Source organism: Somniosus microcephalus, chromosome 8, assembly GCF_052327205.1.
Source record: "Somniosus microcephalus isolate GS21.2 chromosome 8, FLI_Smic_1.0, whole genome shotgun sequence".
Taxonomy (NCBI): Eukaryota; Metazoa; Chordata; class Chondrichthyes; order Squaliformes; family Somniosidae; genus Somniosus; species Somniosus microcephalus.
Window position 1 is genome coordinate 27,937,883 of NC_140994.1, and position 27,245 is coordinate 27,965,127.

Here is a 27,245-nt window from a genome sequence, read left to right on the forward strand (position 1 = left end):
TAGAGGAGGTAAGTTAGTTAGAGGGATACTGACCCAAAACCCCCATTGCGAGGCCTCCTAATGCGATACCCATAGCATTACCCCTTTCTTCATCATTAGTGTAAACACTGGCCAGCATCCCCATACCTGTATGGAAAAAAAAAGAGACACCCGTCAGTCTGTGTAAATGTTGCATGATGTTAAACACTCAAGTGTTGATAGACCTGGAATACAACATGACTTCTCAATGAAGTAACACATCTGTCCCTCTTAGTTATGTAAATACAGGATATATCACATTGAATTCCCATTGGCCAATAATGAGAAGTCAAATTCCAGATTCGGTTATACTAGAAAATATTAAATGTATACTTTATTTTAACAGAACATTATCTGTACTGTAAAGCTGGGAATGTACCAACAATTGCATTATGTTGTGTGAGTGTATATATCTAAACATGATCTTTCTTCTTTATTAATGTTGAATTACAGTTAGTTGTTAGGCCAACATTTCTGACAACGTAGTATGATCATCAGATGTTTGCTTATCCTAATAGAGATGTTTAGTGACTGTGTTATTTTACTGGCACTTTTGCAATTGCCCCTTACCTGCCACAGAGGAGCAGGATGAGCCTATACCCTGCAGAGATCTGGCTAAGAATAGCAATACGTAACTCTTCGAGAGAGCAAACACTGTAGAGATAAAGAGATGTATGAATGTTATCGAAGCACAATTAATTCAAGAGTTAGAGTTAGAGTCTACTGACCTACTCCTTTACAGTCAACTCAGCTTTGCCAAAAGCAAAGGCTGGATAAGAGTTTGATCTTTATGATCAATCAAACTGAATATCATTTTCAAAAATAAAGTACAAACAAATAGAATGTTTATTTTATGTCAGTTGTGGCTCAGTGGGTAGCACACTCGCCTCTGAGTCAGAGGGTAGTGGGTTCAAGTCCCACTCCAGAGATTTGAGCACAAAAATCTAGGCTGACACTCCCGTGCAGTACTGAGGGAATGCTGCACTGTCAGAGGTGCCGTCTTTCGGATGAGACGTTAAACCAAGGCCCCGTCTGCCCTCTCAGGTGGACGTAAAAGATCCCATGGCACTATTTCGAAGAAGAGCAGGAGAGTTATCCCCGGTGTCCTGGCCAATGTTTATCCCAAAATCAACATCACTAAAAACAGATTATCTGGTTATTATCACATTGCTGTTTGTGGGAGCTTGCTGTGCGCAAATTGGTTATCTTGTTTCCTACATTACAACAGTGACGACCACTTCAAAAAAGTACTTCATTGGCCGTAAAGTGCTTTGGGACGTCCTGAGGTCATGAAAGGTGCTATATAAATGCCAAGTCTTTTTTTATTTCATTAGGGACATGATTGTATCTGAGATTATGTTAAAAGACTCCATGCCCACAAACTATAAATACAATACGGATTCCAATCTTGTTAAGTGTTTGAGCTAACCAAAAAATAAACTTTAAATACTTACTAATTGTTGACATAAACATGATGATAAACCCTGCAAACATTGGGATTTGATATCCTATCCTGCAAGCAAAATAAAGCGTCCAATTTAAGTAATACATAGATACTTAACCAATGTACAGAATAATTTACAAAAACTGGAAAATGGCCCTTTCTAACAAGACAGCTTAAGAAAATATACTAGTCGTATACAAAAAACATTGTGGTCGCCTGCACTGGTGATATATAAATTTGATGCTATACATACATTTTGTACAATAAGCAGTTTTGCTTGATTTTGTTTTTGAATAGTTGAGCATTATTATAAGCTGGTATTTTGACCAGGGAGAATGGGTATGTTTGTGGAAAAAAAGGCAAATATGGTCATTTAAGATCATAATAAACTTACTTTTGTAGTTGAATGGTCACTAAGCCAAGTTTTCCAAACTCATGCTGGCAACTATATATGCCCCATGGTCTGTTGTGCAGTCAGTCACCCGTATAGGCATGCACACATTCATATATACGAGCAAATACATTCTTTCTTGCTGTCTTACATGTCTACTCACTCATACATGCTCACTCACACACACTTTCCTGCTATCATACATAGTTTCTCCTACAATTGTGCATGCAGACATTCTCTCTTAGTACGACAGAATGTGTATGATAGTATCATATATATACACACATTCTCTACTGTCTTCTTGCATATATTCTCTATTGCTATCACACAAGCCCAGTCACTTACAGATTAAGATACTTACAGATACACACACTCTCTTCTGCTATCATACATATGCATATTCCCTCCTATCATCCATCCACGTTTAAGCATTCTTTCCTGCTATAATACGTACACATTTTCTCATGGTCTTTCAAACATATATTCACTCACTCAAAAACAAACAAACATTCTCTGTTCTGCTAACTCCCTACTGTAGCACAGGCACCAACAGTGCATACACATACTATATACACATTCTTTGTCACACACACTTAACATTAACTCAATGCCATGTATTGGCACTGACACTCATGCATACTAGTTCTTTTATCTGTCATTTTCATACATACTAGTACACATTCTCACATACACTCATACATGCATTGCTCCTGTACACATGCAAAAAGAAGGATAAATCCCCTTTCATTCAAAAACCATACAGGCCAATATTAGTGACGTATTGTAGTTTTACATTTTGGATGTACTTTTATTCTGTAGTGACAGGTAAAGGGATACCTCTGCAGAAGCTGAGGCTCACTGGGGTAAATTTTCATCTTTGCCACATGGGCATCCCCTGGACAGAGCGCAGATAAGAAAATCTGGCTAGGAGGATCAGTCCTTCCATTCAAAAATCTACCCCACTAGTTTCAAATGTACCCATCTGCTCAGTTTTTATTAGTTAGTTTTATGGGATGTAGTCTGTCATGTTTTGAAAGCTCTTTTATCCAAACAATCCCCCTTATAAGGTAAAAGTGTTAGCTGATGTTGCATCAGTCTCTCTAATCCAGGTCCCCTATCATTTACATAGGATATATGGCACAGAAACAGGCCATTCGGCCCAACCAGTCCATGCCGGCGTTTATGCTCCACATGAGCCTCCTCCCGTCTTTCCTCATTTAACTCTATCAGCATAACCCTCTATTCCCTTTTCCCTCATATGCTTATCTAGTCTCCCCTTAAATGCATCCATACTATTCGCTTCAACCACTCCCTGTGGTAGCGAGTTCCACATTCTCACCACTCTCTGGGTAAAGAAGTTTCTTCTGATTATTTGATTTCTTGGTGACTATCTTATATTGATGGCCTCTAGTTTTTCTCTTCTCCATAAGTAGATACATTCTCTCTCTATCCACTCTATCAAAACCTTTCATAATTTTAAAGACCTCTATTAGGTCACCCCTTAGCCTTTTTTCAAGAGAAAAGGGACCCAGCCTGCTCGTCCTTTCCTGATAGGTATCACAGAATCCCCACAGTGCAGATAGAGGCCATTTCGGCCCATCGAGCCTGCACCGACACATATCCCGCCCGATCCCCGTAACCCCTACATCAACACATATCCCACCCTATCCCCGTGTATTTAATCCCCCTAACACTAAGGGTCAATTTATCATAGCCAATCAACCTAGCCCGCACATCTTTGGACTGTGGGAGGAAACCGGAGCACCCGGAGGAAACCCACGCAAACACGGGGAGAATGTGCAAACTCCACACAGACAGTCACCCGAGGCCAGATTCGAACCCGGGTCTCTGGCGCTGTGAGGCAACAGTGCTAACCACTATGCCACCGTGCTGCCCGTGCACCGGTATACCCGTGCATTTCTGGTATCATCCTTGTAAATCTTCTCTGCACCCTCTCCAGTGCCTCTATATCCTTTTTATAAAATGGCGACTAGAATTGTACGCAGTACTCCAAGTGTGGTCTAGCCACAGTTCAATAAAAGCTTAGTATAACTTCACTACTTTTCAATCCTATCCCTCTAGAAATAAACCCTAGTGCTTGGTTTGCTTTTTTATGGTCTTGTTAACCTGTGTCGCTACTTTTAGTGATTTGTGTATTTGTACTCTGAGAACTCTTTGCTCCTCTACCCCACCTAGACTCACACCCACCAAGTGATAAGTAACCTCCCTATTCTTCCTACCAAAATGTAATACCTCACATTTATCTGTGTTGAAATTCATTTGCCAATTATATGCACATTCTGCAAGTTTATTAATGTCCTCCTGTAATTTGTTGCAGTCCTCCTCAGTATTGACTATCTCCTCTTCCTTCGCCCCCCCCCCCCAATTTGGTGTCATCCGCAAATTTAGAAATTGTGTTTTTGGTTCCAAAGTCTAAATTGTTAATATAAATTGTGAACAACAGTGGTTCCAGCACTGATCCTTGTGGAACACCTTCTGCCAGTGAATAACTACCCTTTACCCCTACTCTAACTTGAAGCCAGCTAGATATCCACTCTGCTACTTGTCCTGACTCTGCATTCTCTGACCTTATTCATTAGTCTATTATGTGGTGCCTTTTGAAAATCTAGATAAATTACATCTACTACATTACCCTTTTCTACTCTCCCTGTTACCTCTTCAAAAAATTCAATGAGGTTGGTCAAGCAAGACTTTCCCTTTTGAAATCCATGCTGACTATTCATTATTATATTTTTGGTTTCTAGATGTTCTTCTATTTTCTCCTTTAGTAGGGATTCCATTATTTTTCCTACCAACGATGTTAAGCTGACTGGTCTATAATTCCCTGGACATGTTCTATCTCCCTTTTTAAAAATAGATATTACGTTAGCTTATCTGGCACTACACCTTTTTCAATGAATTATTAAATATGTGTAGTAATGCTTCTGCTATCTCTTCCCTAGATTCTTTTAAAATGCGTGGACGTAATCCATCTGGACCAGGGGTTTTATCCTCTGAGTTTGATTAGTTTATTTAATATATCTCTATTTTAAATGCAGTTATCTCATTACTAATCTCATCATCCAATGCCATGTCCACCTGTTCTATTTCCCTGGTAAATACTGAAGCAAAATAATTATTTAATATTTCTGCCATCTCTCTATCGTTACTGTGGTATTATCCTGTCCATCCCTTAATGGCCCTATTCTCATCCTGACCTTTTTTTATTTATGTGCCTATAAAATATTTGACTATTTTGTTTTATGTTCCTTGATACAGTAATTTAATTTCATAGTTCCTCTTTGCCTTCCTAATTGTTTTTTTTGACTTCTCTCCTAATCTCTTCAGACTCTCGCTTATCATGCTCTCCCCTGTTGTCCATGTATTAATGTATGCCTCTTTCCTTACCCTCAATTTTTCCCTTATGGCTTTATTCATCCATGGTGTCTCATTAGTGTTTAGGTTTTTTTTAGCGGAATATATTTTTCCTGGACTCTGTTGAACACCATTTTAAATGTTTCCCATTGCCATTCTAAATCATTGTTTGTCAATATTGTTGTCCATTTTATTTTCCCAAGTTCTATTCTCAGCCCCTCAAAAATCAGTTTTTCTCCAATTTATTACTCTGGTCTTCGTCATACTTATGTCCTTCTCAATTATTATCTTAACGCGTATTATACTATGGTCAGTATAGTCTATATGTTCCCCTACCTTTACTTCTCTTATCTGCTCTGGTTCATTCCCCATTACTAGATCCAATAGCGAATCCTCCCTTGTTGGGCTTGTTACATATTGGGTTAGAAAGGAATCCTGCAGACATTGTAGGAACTCCATTCCCTCATCCCCTTTACCTACCTCTTCTGTCCAATTAATATCGGGGTAGTTGAAATCCCCCATGATTATTATTCTATGTTTTTTACTAATTTCCCTCATTTGTTTGCGTATTTCTTCCTCCACCTCCCTTCCACTATCAGGTGGTCTGTAGATTACCCCTATTAGTGTGATTGATCCTTTACTATTTTTATCTCTATCCACATGGATTCTATTTCTGTCTTGCTGATAGCTGTGTCACTTTTTTCATCTGCCATATGTTATCCCTAATAAGTACAGCTACTCCACCTCCCTTTTTTCCCACTCTAGCTTTTCTAAATATGTTTAACTATATTAAAATGTTAGATTTTCTGGATGTTACCAAGATTTTCTGATACCAAGAAAGGTAAGTTGTATACAGTTTGAATGAGACATAACAATGTAAAGACAAGGAAGTGGAGGCTGATTGGGGAACTTTCCTTAAACAGTAATATACTGTCAATTGTGCACTCCAAAAATTTGTAAGGACATTGTCAGAGGTCACATTGCATAGGATTTATAGCACAGAAACAGGCCATTTGACCCAACCAGTCTATACCATTGTTTATGCTCCACGAGAGCCTCCACCCACTATTTACTTCATCTCACCCACTCAACATATCCATCTATTCTTTTCTCCCTCATATACTTATCTAGCTTCACCTTAAATGCATCTAGCGAGTTCCATATGGTGTATATGTACTTTTACAAGTAGTAAGGTTTCTAGAAAGATCGCTTGCCTTTGATCTAGCAAGTAAAGTGACTGAACCTTATTTTAACTATCAGAGATACAAATAGGAAATCCCCTCATGTTCATGAAGGGCATGCAACAGAAATGCTGGCCAACACAAGCTGCGTAAGGTGCAGCTGGTGAGGTTAAAGATTGGGAGGAGCAAATACCGTATATTCAGATAGTTTGAACGGAGGTTGCCAAACTTTACTTATTGCCTACCCTCTTCCAGATCTACCAGCTGCCCGTATACCCCTGCCAGCAAACAGGTTTAATATTTTAACTCCTTAATGCCCAAGCATTATACAAAATGTACAAATTATAATACACATATACAACTTGGTGATTGGCAGGGAGGGCTCTGTACTTTGTCTGTGTTCTCATTGGTACATCTTGAATTAAATTAACTACTTTATATAACAAGTTTTAAAGCTTCGTCTGAGTAGCCTATTATAAAAAAAATCCAATAAATAAATAAACATAATTAGTAAATAAAATCAACCATTAGACAATTTCTCCAGAGATGTGTACCACAGTTTGGGGTTTAGAACAAAAGCTGGAAATGCTCAGCAAGTCAGCCAGCATCCCATGGGAGAGAACAGACAAGATCACGATTCAGCGGTGGGTCTTTCACTGGTTCTGATGGGGTCTACACCTGAAATGCTAACTAGCCTGTTCTCTCCACAAATGTCGTCGGGCCTGCTGGGTGCTTCCAGCATTTTCTGTTTTTTTTTCCTGTTTTAGAATTTCTAGCAGCTGTAATAGTTTGCTTTTCACCCATTGAGATAGTTTGGGTTTGTTCAGTCAGAGGGGCTTTCATTTATTGCCGGAGATTGCGCGAAGGCAGTGAGAGCAGGTTTTCTCGCAGAGCCAATGAATGACTCACCGATTTGTCAACGGCCCGATGAAGGGGTTTGTTATGAGCTGCACAGTTGCCTTTGAGGCAAACAATAAACCAACTTGAACATTCTCATTCAGCAGGTCATCGTCCTTATTTAGACAGCTGGCGTTGGAATCGGGTGCCCGCGTCGCACCGGGCGCTGTGGGCTGCGACGTGTTGAAACCCTTCCCTTCATCTCCTCGCTCGCTCTCCATCCCAGTTAGCAGGGTCGAGTTGTCGTAATAGGAAAATATTTTCTGAAATCTAGTCGCAGAAGCAACTTGGGGGCTTTGTGGCGGGTTTTCCGCCGGCGATGGATGTTGAAGAGCATATAAGTAACTGGGAATGATGGGCACTGCAAGACAGAGAGCCAGTTACACTTTCAATCCGTCTCAGAGAGGCTAAAATCAAGCTAGGCATTGTTATAAGCACACAGAATTACAACACACAGTAACAAGGTTCTTATAATATGTTAGCAAAGTACTGCAGATGCTGGAAATCCGAAATAACAACAGAAAATGCTGGAAAAACTCAGCAGGCCAGGCAACATCCGTGGAGAGAAAATAGAGTCAATGTTTCGGGTCTTGACAAAGGGTTTGACCCGAAACGTTGACTCTATTTTCTCTCCACGGATGTTGCCTGGCCTGCTGAGTTTTTCCAGCTTTTTCTGTTGTTATTTCTTATGTGTTCAGTGATTACTGTACAGCAGCATGGTTAAGCATCAAGAAAATGGGTCTACCACAAAGCTAGCTTAAAAAGGATCCAAGGTTGGGGGTGGTAATGTGGTTATGCTGCACAATTAGTGATGAGTTCTTCGTTGTATATGGGCATGAAGTGTATAGTAACTACTCGATCAAAACAATTAAACAGTGGGCGTCTTTCAATTGCCTGTTTCTAACGAGTCTAAGGATATCGTGAAAGGATCAGGAGATTTAGTTGTGTTTAGTGATACAATCAATCTTAAACAAATAGGGTGATTTTATTATGCTTGGAGTCCATGGCCTGTGGAACAGGAGCCAGGCTAACCAACGATCACACTCGGGCTGAATTGGCCCAGGCTGCAGACTCCTGATGTAGTCATCCCTCCACTGCAGTCAAGTGTATCTCTGATGCTGCACTCCCTTCATGTTGGAGCTGGCAGCCAAAGGTGAGTTTAGTCCAATAATCCTCCTAAACAAATTGCACACCCGTAAATAATGATTTTAGTCCTTTTATTTCCCATTGTTGTCGCTGCTCTTTGCGTGTCTCTTGTTGCAAAGAATAGTATTCCGTGTTCAAAACTTGTTTCAGAAGTGAAACAAGTATTAGCCCACTGGTCCCAATACTGTGAACTCACTGCATTGGAAACCTTTCAATAGATTGACGCTCCGGTCCGCTTAGGGATTAATTGAGACACCGAATTTCACTCTGGCCGCACATAAAGAATTGCCGAGGAATAGTTGAAGATAAAATAAGCGGAATTCTGCTGACGTCGAGTGTTTCCAATTCTGTCCGCAAACTAATTGTGGTCTACCATTTTCCACCTTCTCTCTGTTAACGTTAGTTTCTAACATAAAGCAACGGTGAAAACGCGATTTTTCGAACGCCGAGTGCTTAATACCCGCTGCAATCTTTAGGGTTAAAATGGAAACGCATTCCTCTTTACTGTCATTCCAATCAAGATATTCCATCAATAATATTACAGCAAAGCTACCATTTCCATCATTCGAAACAAGTTACAGTCCCTGCAGTGTCTATAATCCGAAACAAGTTACTAGGAACATAAGAACAGGAGGAGGCCATTTAGCCCCTCGAGCCTGTTCCGCCATTCAATGAAATCATGGCTGATCTGTGACCTAACTCCATATACCCCTATTTGCCCCATAGACTTTTGGTTAACAGAAATCTATCAATCCCAGATTTAAAGTTAACAATTAACCTAGCATCAATTGTCATTTGCAGAAGAGAGTTCCAAACTTCTACCACCCTTTTCATGCAGAAAGATTTCCTAACTTCACTCCTGAAAGGTCTGGCTCTAATGTTTAGGCTGTTCCCCTAGTCCTAGAGTCCCCAACCAGTGGAAATAGTTTCTCTCTCTCTACCCTTATCTGTTGCCCTTAATATCTCGGAACTTCGATCAAATCACCCCTTCATCTTCTAAATTCCAGGGACTACAACCCTAGTTTGTGTAATCTCTCCTCGTAATTTAACCCTTGGAATCCAGGGAGCCTCCAAGGCCAATATATCCTTCCCAAGGTGTGGTGCCCAGAACTGAACACCGTACCCCAGGTGTGGTCTAACCAGGGCTTTGTATAGCTGCAACAGAACTTCTACCCCCTTGTATTCTAGCCCTCTGGATATAAAGCTCAGCATTCCATTAGTCGATTTCATTATTTTTTGTACTTGTCCATGATATTTTAATGAACTATGCACATGGACACCCAAGTCTCTTTGGACCTTCACTGCTTCTAGCTTTTCACCATTTAGAAAGTATTCTGATCTATCCTTTCTTGGTCCAAATTGGACAACCTCACACTTGCTTACATTGAAATCCATTTGCCACAGTTTTGCCCATTCACTTAATCTATTAATATCGCTTTGTAATTTTATGCTGCCATCTACACTTCTTACAATGCTGCCTATCTTTGTGTCATCGGCAAACTTGGATATGTGACTCTCTATCCAGTCACCTAAGTCGTTAATAAATACAGTGAATAGTTGAGGCCCCAACACAGATACAAACATAAGAATTAGGAGCAGGAGTAGCCTGCTCCACCATTCAATAAGATCATGGCTGATCTTCGACCTCAACTCCACTTTCCCGCCCAATCTCCATATATCTTGATTCCCCAGAGTCCAAAAATCTATCTATCTCAGTCTTAATTATACTCAATGATCCACTGCCCTTGGGAGTAGAGAATTCCAAAGATTCACAACTCTGAGTGAAGAAATTCCTCCTCATCTCAGTCTTAAATGGCCGACCCCTTATCCTGAGACTATGCCCCCTAATTCTGACTCTCCAGCCAGGAGAAACAACCTCTACCCTGTCAATGCCCCTCAGAATTTTATATGTTTCAATGAGATCACATCTCATTCTTCTAAACTCCAGAGGCTATAGGCCCAATCTACTTAATCACTCCTCATAGGACAACACTCTCATCCCAGAAATCAAACTAGTGAACCTTCGTTGCATTGCCTCCAAGGCAAGTATATCCTTCCTTGGATAAGGAGACTAAAACTGTGCACAGTACTCCAGGTGTAGTCTCACCAAAGCCCTGTACAATTTCAGCAAGACTTCCTTACTCTTGCATTCAAACCCCCTTGCAATGAAGGCCAACATGCCATTTACCTTCCTAATTGCTTGCTGTTCCTGCATGCTAACTCTGTTTCCTGTACAAGGACACATAAATCTCTCTGAATGCCAACATTTAAAAGCAAAGAGTTGGAATAAACGGGTCTTTTTCCGAATGGCAGGCAGTGACTAGTGGGGTACCGCAGGGATCGGTCCTTGGACCCCAGCTATTCACAATATATATATAAATGATCTGGACAAGGGAACTAGATGTACTATCTCCAAATTTGCAGACGACGCAAAGCTGGGTGGGCATGTGTGCTGTGAGGAGGATGCCGAGAAACTCCAGGATGATTTGGACAGGTTGGGTGATTGGGCAGAAACATGGCAGATGCAATATAACGTGGATAAATGTGAGGTTATCCACTTTGGTGGCAAAAACAGGAAGGCAGATTATTATCTAAATGGCAATAGATTGGGAGGAGGGAAAGTGCAACGAGACCTGGGTGTCCTTGTGCACCAGTCGCTGAAGGTAAGCATGCAGGTGCAGCAGGCGGTTAAGAAGGCAAATGGTATGTTGACCTTCGTAGCGAGAGGGTTTGAGTACAGGAACAAGGATGTCTTGCTGCAGTTGTACAGGGCCTTGGTGAGACCACACCTTGAGTATAGTGTGCAGTTTTGGTCACCTTATCTGAGGAAGGATGTTCTTGCCATGGAAGGAGTTCAGCGAAGATTCACTGGGCTGATACCTGGGATGGCAGGAATGACGTGTGAGGAGAGATTGGGTCGATTGGACTTGTACTCGCTGGAGTTTAGAAGAATGAGAGGTGATCTCATTGAAACTTATAAAATTCTGACAGGACTGGACAGACTAGATGCAGGAAGGATGTTCCCGATTAATTGGGGAGTTCAGAACCAGGGGACACAGTCTAAGGATAAAGGGTAGGCCATTTAGGACAGAAATGAGGAGGAATTTCTTCACCCAGAGAGTGGTGAACCTGTGGAACTCTCTACCACAGAAGGTGGTGGAGGCCAATTCATTAAATATATTCAAGAAGGAGTTGGATATATTTCTTAAGGCTAAAGGGATATGGGGAGAAAGTAGGGACCGGGTACTGAATTTGGATGATCAGCCATGATCGCATTGAATGGCGGAGCAGGCTCGAGGGGCCGAATGGCCTACTCCTGCTCCTATCTTCAATGTTTCTATGTAAGTTTCTCACCATTTAAAAATTATATTTTTCTATTTTTTCTATTCTGCCTACCAAAGTGAATAACCTCACATTTCCCCACATTATACTCCATCTGCCACCTTATTGCCCACTCACTTAACCTGTCTATATACCTTTGCAGGCTCTTTGTGTCCTCCTCACAACTTACTTTCCCACCTAGCTTTGTACCGTCAACGCACTTGGATACAGATCCCTGTAGGACACCACAGTTCACAGCCTGCCCATTATCCCTACTCTCTGTCTCCTCCTGCTCAGCCAATCTCTGAGCCAGAACAATAATTTGCCCTCAATTCCATGAGCTTCATCTGCAGCATCATTAGGGGAATTTGTGGCCCAATGTATGAGGGAGCTGTCCTGAGAGTCATTCATCTTGACTGCTTCAGCTATTCCCATTTGAGCACAGTAATTCATATTGGGGTCACACTGTTTCAACAACATGAAACCACTTTCTTTCACCTGACAACATTAACACTCACTACTTGTGCAGAAATAAGAAGGAAAATAATAGGGCATTCAATTCATTATAGCATTTTATATTTTTCAAAAGGGGTACTCATAGTGGAACTCAACAACAGCAACTTGCATTATTTTATCAGTGATGTGAACATATATGGCGGCCTTTCATGCAGCTAGGGATAGTGGTGTCATGTGGCCCAAGACAGGCCCTAGACGCTTCACAGGAGCATTAGCCCAACCACATAAGGAGATATTAGGGCAGGTGACAAAAGCTTGGTTACAAAGATAGGGAGGGGTGAGTCCATGGAAGGATTTGAACACAAGCGTAAGGAGTTTAAATTTGAGGTGTTGCTGGGCTGGGAGCCAATGTAGGTCAGCGAGCACCGGGATGGTGGGAGAATGGGACTTGGTGGGAGTTGGCACACGGGCAGCAGAGGCTGGGATGAGCTCAAGTTTATGGAGGGTGGAAGATGGGAGGCCGGTCAGGAGAACATTGGGATCATCGGGTCTGAAGGTAAAGGCACGGATTTCAGCAGCAGATGGGCTGAGGCAGGGGCGGAGATGAACGATATTAAAGGGGAAGAAGTAGGCGGTCTTGGTGATGGAGAGGATATGGGGTTGGAAGCTCAGCTCAAGTTCAAATAGGATGCTGAGGTTGTGAACAGTCTTGTTCAGCTTCAGTAGCGCAGGGAGGGGGATGTAATCGCTGGCTCGGGAATGGAGTTTGTGGCGGGGGCCAAAAACAATGGCTTCGTTCTTCCCAATATTTAAGTGGAGGAAATTTCTGTTCATTCAATACTGGAAGTCGGCTAAGCAGTGTGACAAATCGTGGCCAGTGGAGGGGTCGAGAGAGATGGTGGTGAGGTAGAGCTGGATATCGTTGGCGTACATGTGGGATCTGATGTTGTGTTTCTGAATGATGTCGCCGAGGGGCAGCATGTAGATTGGAAATAGGCCAAGGATGGATCCTTGGAGGACTCCAGGGTCATAGAGTCATAGAGTAATACAGCACGGATAGAGGCCCTTCGGCCCATCGTGTCCATGCCGGCCATCAAGCCCTGTCTAATCTAATCCCATATTCCAGCATTTGGCCCGTAGCCTTGTATGCTATGGCATTTCAAATGCTCATCCAAATGCTTCTTAAATTTTGTGAGGGTTTCTGCCTCCACAACCCTTTCAGGCAGTGAGTTCCAGACTCCAACCACCCTCTGGGTGAAAAAGTTCTTTCTCAAATCCCCTCTAAACCTCCCGCCCTTTACCTTGAATCTATGCCCCCTAGTTATTGACCCCTCTACTAAGGGGAAAAGCTCCTCAGCATCCATCCTATCTATGCCCCTCACAATTTTGTACACCTCAATCATGTCCCCCCTCAGCCTCCTCTGCTCCAAGGAAAACAAACCCAATCTGCCCAGTCTCTCTTCATAGCTGAAGCGCTCCAGCCCTGGTAACATCCTGGTGAACCTCCTCTGCACCCTCTCTAACGCGATCACATCTTTCCTGTAGTGTGGCGACCAGAACTGCACACAGTATTCCAGCTGTGGCCTAACCAGTGTTTTATACAGCTCCATCATAACCTCCTTGCTCTTATATTCTATGCCTCGGCTAATGAAGGCAAGTATCCCATATGCCTTTTTTACCACCTTATCCACCTGTTCCGCCGCCTTCAGGGATCTGTGTACCTGCACACCCAGATCCCTCTGACTCTCCGTCTTGCCTAGGGTCTTTCCCTTCATTGTGTATTCCCTTGCCTTGTTAGACCCCCCAAAGTGCATCACCTCGCACTTTTCCGGGTTAAATTCCATTTGCCACTGTTCCGCCCATCTGACCAACCCATCTATATCGTTCTGCAGACTGAGGCTACCCTCCTCGCTATTTACCACCCTACCAATTTTAGTATCATCCGCGAATTTACTGATCATACCCTTTACATTCATATCCAAGTCATTAATGTAGACCACAAACAGCAAGGGACCCAGCACCGATCCCTGTGGTACCCCACTGGCCACAGGTTTCCAGTCACAAAAACAACCTTCGACCATCACCCTCTGCCTTCTGCCACTAAGCCAGTTTTGTATCCAATGTGCCAAGGCACCCTGGATTCCATGGGCTCTTACCTTCTTGACCAGTCTCCTGTGCGGGACTTTATCGAAGGCCTTACTGAAATCCATGTATACCACATCCACTGCGTTACCCTCATCCACACACCTAGTCACCCCCTCAAAAAATTCAATCAAATTAGTCAGACATGATCTTCCCTTGACAAAGCCATGTTGACTATCCCTGATTAATCCTTGCCTCTCCAAGTGGAGACAAATTTTGTCCCTCAGGATTTTTTCCAGTAATTTTCCTACCACTGATGTTAGGCTCACTGGCCTGTAGTTCCCCGGTTTTTCCCTACTACCCTTCTTGAATAATGGTACTACATTAGCGGTTCTCCAGTCCTCTGGCACATCCCCTGTGGCCAGAGAGGTCCTGAATATATGTGTTAGAGCCCCCGCAATCTCCTCCTTTGCCTCACACAGCAGCCTGGGGTACATTTCATCCGGGCCTGGGGATTTATCCATTTTTAGGCCAGCTAAAACCGCCAATACCTCCTCCCTCTCGATGTTAATATGTTCGAGCATATCACAGTCCCCCCGCCCTATTTCTATGTCTACATCGTCCTTCTCCATAGTGAAAACAGATGCAAAAAATTCATTTAGAACCCCTCCTACATCTTCCGGCTCCACACACAGATTGCCACTTTTGTCCCTAATGGGCCCTATTTTTTCCCTAGTTATCCTTTTACCCTTAATATACTTATAAAACATCTTCGGATTTTCCTTTATTTTGCTCGCCAGTGTTATTTCATGGCCCCTCCTTGATCTCCTAATTTCTTTTTTAAGTATCCCCCTGCACTTTTTGTACTCCTCTAGGGCTTCCTCCGTCTTTAGCCTTTTGTATCTACCAAAAGCCCTCCTTTTTTTCCTAATCCATTCCCGTATATCCCCTGACATCCACGGTTCCCTGTGGTTTTTGGAACCACTCTTGACATTTATGGGAACATGTTGCCCTTGTATGATCTCAATCTCCCTTCTGAAAGCCTCCCATTGCTCCGATGCGGATTTTCCTACAAGTAGCTGATCCCAGTCCATTTTGGCCAGATCCTGCCTTATCCTATTAAAATCGGCCTTCCCCCAATTTAGAACCTTTATTTCCGGCCCATCCCTGTCCTTTTCCATGACCACCTTAAATCTGTGGGTGTGGGAAGAGAAGCCATTGCAGGAGATTCTCTGGCTATGACTTGATAAGAATGGAACCAGGCGAGGGCAGTCCCACTCAGCTGGACAATGGAGGAGAGGTCTTGGAGGAGGATGGTGTGGTCAACCGTGTCAAAGGCTCCAGATAGGTCAAGAAGGATAAGGAGGGATAGTGCATCACAGTTGCGTAGGATGTCATTTGTGACGTTGAGGGCCGTTTCAGTGCTGCGTCGAGGTGTAAACCTAATTGGAGAGGTTCAAACATGGAGCAGTGAGCACGATTGGCACGGATTTGGGAGGCGACAACACATTCAAGGACTTTGGAGATGAAAGGGTGGTTGGAGATATGGTGGTACTTTGCAAGGACAGAAGGGACAAGGGTAGGTTTTTTTTGAGGAGGAGGTTAATAACAGCAGATTTGAAAGGGAAGGGGACAGCACCAGAAGAGAGGCAACCATTTACAGTATCAGCTTGCATGGGGGCCAGGAAGGGAAGTTTCATGGTCCACAGTTTAATGGAAATAGGGTCAAGAGAGCACAAGATGAGTCTGATTGACAAGATAAGCTTGGAGAGTGCATGAGGGGAGATAGGAGAGAAACTAGAGCAAGATGCAGATTCATGGCTAGGGCAGGGTTTAAGTCTCTTTAACTTAAAAGTGATGTGTGGTATTTATTGGTGGTCCTGCTTATGCATTTCAGCTTGATTACCTCAGGGCCAGGATGTAACATAACAATTAGATTTCTTGAAGTTAATTGTAGCTGTTTGCCTACTTCCGAAGAGTCCATGACTATATAGATTGTACATGCTCGTCTGAAAGGAGTGGATTAGATGGGCTTTACAGCTTCCTACTTTACAATTCTTGTGGTGGGAGGCTGTCTATGCAGAGATTAGTAATAAAAACAGAAAATGCTCATCTGTCGATATCTGAAAGAGCAAAACAGGTTAACGCTTCAGATGGGACTCTTCATCGGAAATGAAACATTAGCCCATTTTTCTCTCTTAGATACAGATTGATTTTGCTATTTATTTCCACCATTTTCTGTTTGTATTTCCAATTTTTCCTCCTTTATTAGATTCAATAATAATTGGGAGAGAGCCCATGACAAGTTAAACCTGTTCCATTTGAGAGATTAGATTAGATGGCTGTGCAGAGACTTTTCTTGTTCAATATCTTTTTAAAAAATGTACATTTTATTTTCATCTCTCCAGTAACATGTCTCCATCCAGTGGTGACAGCTTGCTGAGGTAGGATTTCATAAGCACCGCAGCCCGCCGGAACTTTGCCCAAGTTGTCATTATTCAAACGTGAGTGTTGGCAGAGGGTGCCTGACGGCAGAGGGTATCATAGCCGAGTCCATTTCTGTCTTCACCCAACATCTGAACATTTTGACCTCTAGAAGGGATGACTATATAGCAACTAGGAGCGATATAACACTCGAATGGTTGCTGTCTGGATAGTGGTAGTAATTTGTGGTGGTTAATTAAGTGTCACTGAAGAAGTGTGATGGTAGAATATAAAACTTTATTGGCTGAAGTGTTTTTTTCATTGCATATTTTTTTGCCTACATTACAACAGTGACTATACTTCCAAAGTACTTCATTGGGTGGAAGATTCTTTGGAAGGCCTGAGGACATGAAAGGTACTAAATAAATATAAGCTTGCTTGTTCTGTCAACATAATAAATAAGCCTGGTGAAAATATGGTTTTGATAGGAGAGAGAGTTCAGGATGGCGAGAACCTCAGGGGCACAGTTATCCAAGCTGGTCTATGCATTTAGCTTCTCGGACTCTCGACTCCAAATTCTGGACAATCTTGGCATACTGTTATTTATGTGGACTTGAAGGAACAATGATAATTAATTGGGAAGGCAAGTGATGGAGCTATTGAGATGGCAGTGTGTCTACCAAAGATTTGTTTTGCTCATTAGGCTGGTCTGTGGTGGGTGTCTCATTCCCTTTGAAACAGTACTTTCATATGTGTCCTTTCTTGTGATTCCCTCGTGTGTTTTTTAGTACAGATGTTCTTTCTTCCTAATAGACTATGGCCCGTATTTTCCGATCGCAGGCCTCCCGCGGGCGGAGGCCTGCGATCTGGAAAAATTTGTGCCCTTACCCGAGGGCTCCCGGGATGCGTACAGTTCCGATGCTGGGCCTCACCAAACTCCAGGTGTGCAGGGCCCATGTATCCCAGGGGCGCATGTAGTTCGCAGCGTCCCTGGGATCACGTGGGCCATGGGGAGCCAATCACAGAAGGGAATCTCCCTTCATACATTTGACAGGCCTGTCAAATATATGAATGGAGATCAATGAAAAAATGTGGTAAAACTTTAAATATTTTTTAAATGACTTGAAATTACAATAAATTAAATATTTTAAACAAAAATTAAAGTATTTTACAGGACTAAAAATAAACTTACTTTTTTTAAAGTATTTTTAAATGATAAATCAGTGGAAAAAAAATTATTTTACTTTTTTCCTACTTTTATCCTGGTAAAAGCAGGCCTTACACCTGCTTTTACCAGGCGTAAGAATTGTAAGTGTTTTCTGTGGGTGGAGGGTATCCAGAAAGTGGAACTAGCCGCCCGCAGAGGTCCTTCTCCAGGGCAGCTGGAGGATCTGTCAAGAGGATTCTTGACAGATCGGAAATGCCAGTTTTCAGTGCATGCCTGAAACCGGCATTTCCGATGTCCTACGGGTGGGTACACAGCGCATACACACCCATAGGGATCGGAATATCCAGCCCTTGTATCCGTTGTCCAAAAGGCTGTGCGTTACACCTCAAGCATTTGCATTGTTGACACCATTCTGTCAATTGGGCCCTGTTCAAAACAGGGGAGAGGGATAAACCCGGTAACTATAGGTCAGTCAGCCGAACGTCTGTGGCGGGGAAACATTGAGACCATAATCTGGGACAAAATTAATTGTCCCTTGGAAAAACATGGGTTTGTTAAAGGCGAATTGTGTCTGACTAACTTGCTTGAGTTCTTTGATGAAGTGATCGAGAGGGTTGATGAGGGTCATGAGATTGGCGTTTTGTATATGGACTTTCAAAAGGCTTTTGATAAAAAGTGCCATATAGTAGACTTATTAGTAAAATTGAAGCCCGTGGGATTAAAGGGATAGTGACAGCGTGGTTATGAAATTGGCTAAGCGACAGAAAGTAGAGAGTAGTGGGGAATGGTTGTTTTTCAGACTGGAGGGAAGTACACAGTGGTGTCCCCTAGGGGTCACTATTAAGACAACTGCTCGATTTGCTAGATATTAATGACCTGGACTTGGGTATAAAGACCATAATTTCAACATTTGCAGATGACACAAAGCTCGGAAATGCAGTAAACAGTGAGGAGGATAGTAGCAGACTTCAGCAAGACATAGACAGACTGATGAAATGGGCAGATACCTGGCAGATGGAAATTAATGTAGCAAAGTGTGATTTTGGAAAGGAGAATGAGGAGTGGCAATATAAGTTAAATGGTAACATTTTAAAGGGGGTGCAGGAACAAAAAGACCTAGGGGTTCACATACACCAATCCTTGAAGGTGACAGAACAAGTTAATGGCCCAGAAATTCGGGTCCCCACGCGTGAGTACGCACTGGGTACTCGCGCGTAGGCCCAATGAAAGTGCCGGTTTTGTGCATGCACTGCGCATGCGTGGGAAACTGGCACTTCCGTTCCCCTGAAAGAAGGGGTTGACAGGTGGAACGCGTGCGCCGGAGAGGCAGTGCGTGCGCATCGAACTTACGTTGTTTTTGCAGGTTTCTCTGGGAGGGTAAGTCTCCAGCAGTTACACTTTAAAAAGCAGGCGCAAGGCCTGCTTTTAACAAGGTAAGTGGTGAATTAATTAAAATGAAAACATTTTTTCCACAGGTTTATTATTTTAAAATACTTTAAAGAAAGGTAAGTTTATTTTTAGCCCTGTTAGAAAATGTAATTAATTTTTTCAAAAATTTAAATTATTGTTTAAAATAGTTATTTCATGTAATTTATAGTTATTTTAAAAATGTGATTTTTTTCTTTTTTAATGTATTTGAAGTTTTAGTTATGTTTTGGGGCTTATAGTATTTATAGGTTTGACAGCTCTTCCTGTCAAACTTGTGAATGAAGCATTCCCGGCTACCATTGGCTTTCCATGGCCCACGTGATCCCAGGGGACGCTTCGAACTAACTGCGCCCCTGGGATACGCAAGCACCGCGCGCCAGCAGTTGGAGGAGGCCCAGGATTGGAATCCCACGGGGGCCCACAGCTCAACGGCCGGCGCGCTAAGTAAGTGCAGGTTGGAGGCTTGCACCCGCGGGAAGCCCCCGACCCGAATTTCTGGGCCGATATATTTTTTTAAAAAGCATACAGGATCTGGGCTTTATAAATAGAGGCACAGAGTACAAAAGCAAGGAAGTTATGCTAAACCTTTATAAATCACAGGTTAGGCCTCAGCTGGAGTAATGTGTTCAATTCTGGGCACTACCCTTTAGGAAGGATGTCGAGGTCTTGGAGAGGAAGCAGAGGAGATTTACTGGAACGATACCACGGATGAGGGAATTCCATTTTGTGGAAAGACTAGAGAAGCTGGGGTTGTTCTCTTGGGGCAGAGAGGTTAACGAGGAGATTTAATAGAGGTGTTCAAAATTCTGAAGGGTTTTGATAGAGTCAATGAGGAGAAACTGTTTCCACTGACAGGGTTTAAGGTCATTGTCAAAAGACCAGAGGCGAGATGAGAATTTTTTTTACGTGGCGAGTTATGATGATCTGGAATACCCCGCATGAAAGGGTGGTGGACGCAGATTCAATAGTAACTTTCAAAAGGGAATTATACTTGAAAAGGAAAAATTTGCAGGGCTTTGTGGAAAGAGCGGGGGAGTGGGACTAATTGGAAAGCTCTTTCAAAGAGCCGGCACAGGCACAATGGGCCGAATGGCCTCCTCCTATGATATGATGCTGCAGGGGAGTTCTCCCTGGTGTCCTGGCCAATATTTATCCCTCAATCAACATCACTAAAACAGATAATCCGGTCATTGACACATTGCTGTTTGTTGGAGCTTGCTGTGTGCAAATTGGCTCCCACGTTTTTTACATTACAACAGTGACTGCACTTCAAAAGTATGTCATTGGCTGTGAAGTGCTTTGGGATGCACTGAGGTTGTGAAAGGCGTTAAACATAGAAGATAGGAGCAGGAGTAGGCCATTCGGCCCCTCGAGCCTGCTCCGCCATTCAATGAGATCATGGCTGATCATCCAAACTCAGTACCCTGTCCCTGCCTTCTCCCCATATCCCTTGATCCCTTTAGCCTTAAGAAATATATCTAACTCCTTCTTGAATATATTTAATGAATTGGCCTCAACTGCCTTCTGTGGTAGAGAATTCCACAGGTTCACCACTCTCTGGGTGAAGAAGTTCCTCCTCATCTCTGTCCTAAATGGCTTACCCCTTATCCTTAGATTGTGACCCCTGGTTCTGGACTCCCCCGCCATCGGGAACATCCTTCCTGCATCTAGTCTGTCTAGTCCTGTTAGAATTTTATAACTTTTAATGAGATCCCCTCTCATTCTTCTAAACTCCAGCGAGTATAAGCCCAATCGACCCAATCGCTCCTCATACGTCATTCCTGCCATCCCAGGTATCAGTCTGGTGAATCTTCGCTGCACTCCCTCCATGACAAGAACAACCTTTCTCAGAGAAGGCGACCAAAACTGCACACAATATTCAAGATGTGGTCTCACCAAGGCCCTGTACAACTGCAGCAAGACATCCTTGTTCCTGTACTCGAACCCTCTCGCTACGAAGGCCAACATACCATTTGCCTTCTTAACCGCCTGCTGCACCTGCATGCTTACCTTCAGCGACTGGTGCACAAGGACTTCCCCTTTTCCCAATCTATTGCCGTTCAGATAATAATCTGCCTTCCTGTTTTTGCCACCAAAGTGGATAACCTCACATTTATCCACATTATACTGTATCTGCCCAATCACCCAACCTGTCCAAATCGTACTGAGTTTCTCAGCATCCTCCTCACAGCACACACGCCCACCCAGCTTTGTGTCATCTGCAAACTTGGAGATATTACATCTAGTTCCCTCGTCTAGATCATTAATATATATTGTGAATAGCTGTGAATACATTGTGAATAAATGTAAGACTTTTTGATTTGTAGTTTGATACATTTTCAGAAATTATAAAGGGTTAGTTGCTGAAATACAACTGAGGAGTTCAGTTGTCTTGGAATTTTTTTTAACTGAAGCGAAAGTGAAATGTTTCCTCTCAACCAACATTGTATTTTGACTGTACAGCCAATGTAAATATGCTTGGACCATATGAAATATGCTTTAGAAAGCTTATAAACAAAATATTGTGTTATGTTAAGATAATCCTTCACAATGGGGGGAAAAACAGCCTTTCAAACTACAAGAAATCAATTTGCTACCCTCTGATTAACTTCCTGCTTCTGTTTGGACAATAGTCCATGGAAAGACCTAGAAATACTGCTTTCTGCCTTTCCCTCTTCAGTACCTTGTTCACAAGACCAAAGTTCGTAGTACTGCTGAACTTGGAACTCGCCATGCAGTCAGATAGTGCTGTGATCTACTGAAGACAGGCAATGTAATTCAGAAATTGCATTCATGTAACTGACATTCTAACTGGTTGAACCTGCAGGGCTTACAGAACAGGTTTTGCTCTCAAGATAAATTTGTATGGGAATAAAACTCAGATTGAAAAATAGTATGAGAGAGGAAGCAGGCAAATTTGTGGAACAGCACATTTTTCATGAGTTGTTGCTAGAATTTCAGGTAAGTATAATAGTGGGTGTATGAATTTTTTATGCTATGCCTTTGAACTGTGACAAACACCCAAACGTGTCCACCCAACCCTGGGTTGTGTTTGGAACTCTGTAACCCAAGGGTTCGGTCCAGTTTTACAGACTGGTTACTGGTTGTGGGTGCGGTGGGAGCAATTTGAGGTAATTAAGGAACATCACACAACATGAAAGCATATTTGGCATAAGTGGATTTTCCTTCTTAAAGCAGAGTAATAATATTACATTAAGTAAACCAAGTGACAACACATGCGGTGTTAATACACTACATCATGGAGTGGTAGAATGCAAGCCCATGCCTGTCCATCCCTACCTGTCAGTACTTGATCTCAACCAGGTTATGAGGGAGCTATTGTGCCAAGGTTAACTTGCACAGTGATGGCAAATAAAGACTAAGCCCCCTGGAGTGTTTTCAGATACTTCTGATTACAAAGCAGCATTGGCAACTAAAGGGTACAATCCTAAAGGGGTGCATGAACAGAGAGGGGGCATATGTGCACAAAGTATTGAAGGTGGCACAGCAGGTTGAGAAAGTGGTTAAAAAAGCATACGGAATCCTGGGCTTCATAAATAGTGGCATAGAGTACAAAAGCAAGGAAGTTATGATGAACCTTTATAAAATATTTGTTTGGCCTCAACTGGAGTATTGTATCCAATTCTGGGCACCACACTTTAGGAAGGATGTGAAGACCTTAGGGTGCAGAAAAGATTTACAAGAATGATTCCAGGGATGAGGGACTTCAGTTACGTGGATAGACTAGAGAAGCTGGGGTTGTTCTCCTTAGAGCAGAGAAGGTTGAGAGGAGATTTGATAGAGGTGTTCAATATCATGAGGGGTCTAGACGGAGTAGATAGAAACTGTTCCCAATGGCAGAAGGGTCGAGAACCAGAGGACACAGATTTAAGGTGATTGGCAAAAGAACCAAAGGCGACATGAGGAAAAAGTTTTTTTACGCAGCGAGTGGTTAGGATCTGGAATGCACCGCCTGACAGGGTAGTGGACACAGACTCAATGTGTCTTTGAAAAGGGAGTTTGATAAGTACCTGAAGGGAACAAAATTGCAGGGCTACGGGGAAAAGGCGAGGGAGTGGGACTAGCTGAAGTGCCCTTAGAGAGCTGGCACGGGCTCGATGGGCCGAATGGTCTTCTCCTGTGCTGTAACCATTCTATGATTTAGCTAAAGTCCCTTATGACAGACTTTATCCAATCCCTTCTGAAAGTCTATATAAATAGCATCAATAGACACTCGACTACTTTAGTCACCTCTTCAAAAAATTCAATTAGCGTCGTCAGGCATGACCTACCCTTTACAATCCATGCTGGTTCTCTCTGGTCAACTGAAAATGGTAAAGGTGTTCAGTCACCCCATCATTAATTATAGACTCAATGCCTATAATCCGATACAAGTTACAATCCCGACAGTGTCAATAATCCAAAACAAGTTACAATCCCTAGTGTCAATAATCCGATACAAGTTACAATCCCTAGTGTCAATAATCCGATACAAGTTACAATCCCTAGTGTCAATAATCCGATACAAGTTACAATCCCTAGTGTCAATAATCCGATACAAGTTACAATCCCTAGTGTCAATAATCCAAAACAAATTACAACCCCGACAGTGTCAATAATCCGAAACAAGTTAAAATCCCGAGTGTCAATAATCCGAAACAATTTACAATCCCTAGTGTCAATAATCCGATACAAGTTACAATCCCTAGTGTCAATAATCCGATACAAGTTACAATCCCTAGTGTCAATAATCCGATACAAGTTACAATCCCGACAGTGTCAATAATCCGAAACAAGTTAAAATCCCGACAGTGTCAATAATCCGAAACAAGTTAAAATCCCGACAATGTCAATAATCCGATACAAGTTACAATCCCGACAGTGCCAATAATCCGATACAAGTTACAATCCCTACAGTGTCTATAATCCGAAACAAGTTTGTAGTAAAGATTCTCGAGCAACTGACTTCACTGAGAAATCTGATCTCCACTGTCTCTCTGCCCTTCAAAGGACTATACTGTCGGTCTCAATAACAGTGTGCCGTGTAAAATCGCGCGCGAACAATGGTCGGGTGGTCCCAGTAATGACACGGTTAATTGAACCCAGATAATCCGATGTACCACACGATATCCCATACAATACACTCTACAATAAGGAACCGCTCCGTGTCACCTGAATATGTTACACAGTCACTGAATTCGAGATAAAACTAACACAAGCACACAGGGTGTTTTTTTTTTGGGGGGGGGGGGGGGTAAAAGTTGAGTGTTATGCTCAAAACAGTGTGCACTGACCCCAACTGGAGGGCGACTGTGTTGCTGCACAGACCGATCCTGTCCAGATAAAGCACAGATTGTAATCCGTGCTGTTTATTTCTCGCACAAGAGCGTCAATCCAATACATTTTATATTGCTATTTATTCTAAATACTGTGTTAGACTGAATATAAAATTCATTAAAAAAAGTGTCGATACACTAAGTGAGATCCATCATTTGTCACTTTGTAGAGACCACCTGCTTGTGTCATCGTTAAACAAGGGAACAGGGGCATCTCAACAACCCATCCTTCCAAAATCCAGGTGGGATATACTTTCCATAGCCTCTATGAAACGCCGAGTTTCAGTATTATTCTTGGCCGTATTGGACGCGTGTCCCCCCTCCTTATAAAACGGTGCCAAATGTAGAACGAGCCTTTATTAATCTATCCCCAAGGAGCCGAGGGTGCTCCTGTATTCCGGACGCCACTCCCCAGCCCCCCTCCTTTGGCAACACGACTCCCGCTTGTTTTCACACTTACCCACCACAGTTAGCAGCATGTTGTCCAGCAGAAGTGCTATAAACACTATGAACAGAATCAGCTTTCGAGACTGCCGCCCTTCTCTCAACCACCGCAAAAAACTAAACTCTCTCAGGTTCTCCAGCCCACCCATCACTGGTGGTGCTCAGACTAACTCCTGGGGAGGGGGGAGAAAGAACATAAAGAAGAATGGTTGTGAACGACGACACCGAGTCAAACTGGTACCCACTACACCTTCAAACAACAGTCATATCCGTTAAAACGAAAAAATATATAGTATTTTTGCCAAGTTTCTGTTGTTGCATTGTAATAAGCATCGAATAACATTTCACCGGACTGGCAGGCCAGTGTTCATACCTGATCTTGCACAAGTATCACTCACCTTGATTTGAAATGCACGGGGCCGGGGCTTTAAAAAGTCACTTCTATCTCCGGTAGCTCCAACTGTGAACGCGAGCCATGCAACCAGTGGGCAGGTCGAGGGGGTACTTGCTTCCCAGTGACGCTGGGACTCTTTCACATTCACCGCCTTTCTTCTCGTGTTGACGTGGGAGTGAGTCGCTTGATAAGGCGCCGAATGGTGTGATCATTAACAGACGGCGGGCCAATCCGCTGCCGCTCAGACTTTATTCCGATATTTTTCACTTAAAGTTCACATTCGAATCTGTTTAATGAACGTGTTACTTCCTCCAAAGACAGCCAACCCACTGATCCTGCAGAGAAGCAAATGGGTAATGTGTTTTTGGGACAAATTCTATATTTCACACAGACTGAGAAAAAAAACTGATGTTTACATACTAAATTAAACATTCTGCAATTTATGACCTGTATGAATTATTAACAAACTCAAAAATTTAAGTACTGGCTTTATCCCTCTGACCTCATATGACACCATGTTGAACAAATCCCACATTGTCACTTTATCAACTGGCCTCATCATGCTAGGTTTACAGTTATCACTGGTTTCAGATCCGAAAATACCGACAATTTTCAATCGAATTATTTTCATCTCCGACCGTTGCCAAGACAACAGAGAGCAGGGTGAGGTATCGGCGTGAGTAATGACATAGAATTCTTTATGAATATAAACATATATCGATTTGACCACATAGAACTCAATCGCCACTTTGTAAAGGTAAATTATAAAGAAAGACTAAAACACATATACAATCACCTACAAAATAGGCAAAGCGAACCTGTGAGTTTTATTTAGTTAGCCGGACAACTGGATAACAAGTTAGTTGTGTTTAACTTTTCCATCATGGGAAAGAATCTGATATGAGTTAATTTCAGCACTATTAGTTCCTTAGTAATCTTTATCTTTTAGCCTATTGGCTTGCTTATCAATTATATTAACATAGCTAGTAATTAATGAGCCTGATTTTTGCGGTCAGCGGCGTTTGTTACACTTGCTCTTGCCCGCAGACATTCTATAGACTTTTGCACTGAAAGTTCCTGTCAGCCAACTATCGAAAAAGCGCAGCGCCCTCTACAGGGGATCTGTGACCAGTGTGAACAGGACAAGCAACCGTGTATCTCCTTAACCAATCAGATTGAAGAATCGTTAATGAGCAGTGCAGAGTCTGAACTAGGAAATGCCAGTTAGAATATTTAATTCAATGTCAAATCAGGTACAGAAAGTGAAATAAAGAGAGGGAAAGAAAGATTGGATTAAGAGAGATAAAAGAGACAGAAATAAAAAGTAAAAAAAATGTAAAAACTCCAACAATCATTAAGATCTGAAAGAATGAGACTCCAGACTTGTAAATGTTAATTTTCAGTGCCAGAGAGGTTGTTCGGCAGTAATTAAGCCGTTAAAAGGGTACTTAGACTGGAATGGACAAGCCCTAGCTTTCTCTGGTGAGTTTAGTTCGTATCTACAATGTCAGTATAGGAACTCATGCCATTCAATGTATTTGCAAAGGGAGCCAGATGGCGAGATGCCAGAAGGTTTTGGAGGAACGTTGCATCTCGGACAGCAAATTTCTGATTTCTGCGTTCAACTGCACATGTGCACTTGCCAGAAGTTGCTGTCCAATTTCCCCATAATTACAGCTTCTTTCCCAGGGCTGTCATCCTACTGAACTCCACAAATAAACTCTAAAGCCTGCACATCTG

At 42.5% G+C, this 27,245-nt stretch overlaps 1 protein-coding gene across 1 annotated transcript in view; it reads right to left on the bottom strand.

Annotated features, from left to right (window-relative positions):
- slc18a2 (solute carrier family 18 member 2) overlaps positions 1-25,748 on the bottom strand; it is a 55,924-nt gene extending 30,176 nt beyond the window's left edge. The window contains exons 1-6 of the mRNA XM_085994406.1: positions 25,510-25,748; positions 25,128-25,284; positions 7,319-7,667; positions 1,473-1,531; positions 589-672; positions 34-126 (exon numbers count right to left, since the gene is read on the bottom strand). Coding sequence (XP_085850532.1) covers positions 34-126; positions 589-672; positions 1,473-1,531; positions 7,319-7,667; positions 25,128-25,260 — 718 coding nt within the window. The 5' untranslated portion in view covers positions 25,261-25,284; positions 25,510-25,748. The remainder of the gene's footprint in view (positions 1-33; positions 127-588; positions 673-1,472; positions 1,532-7,318; positions 7,668-25,127; positions 25,285-25,509) is intronic.
- Positions 25,749-27,245: the final 1,497 nt, after the last annotated feature.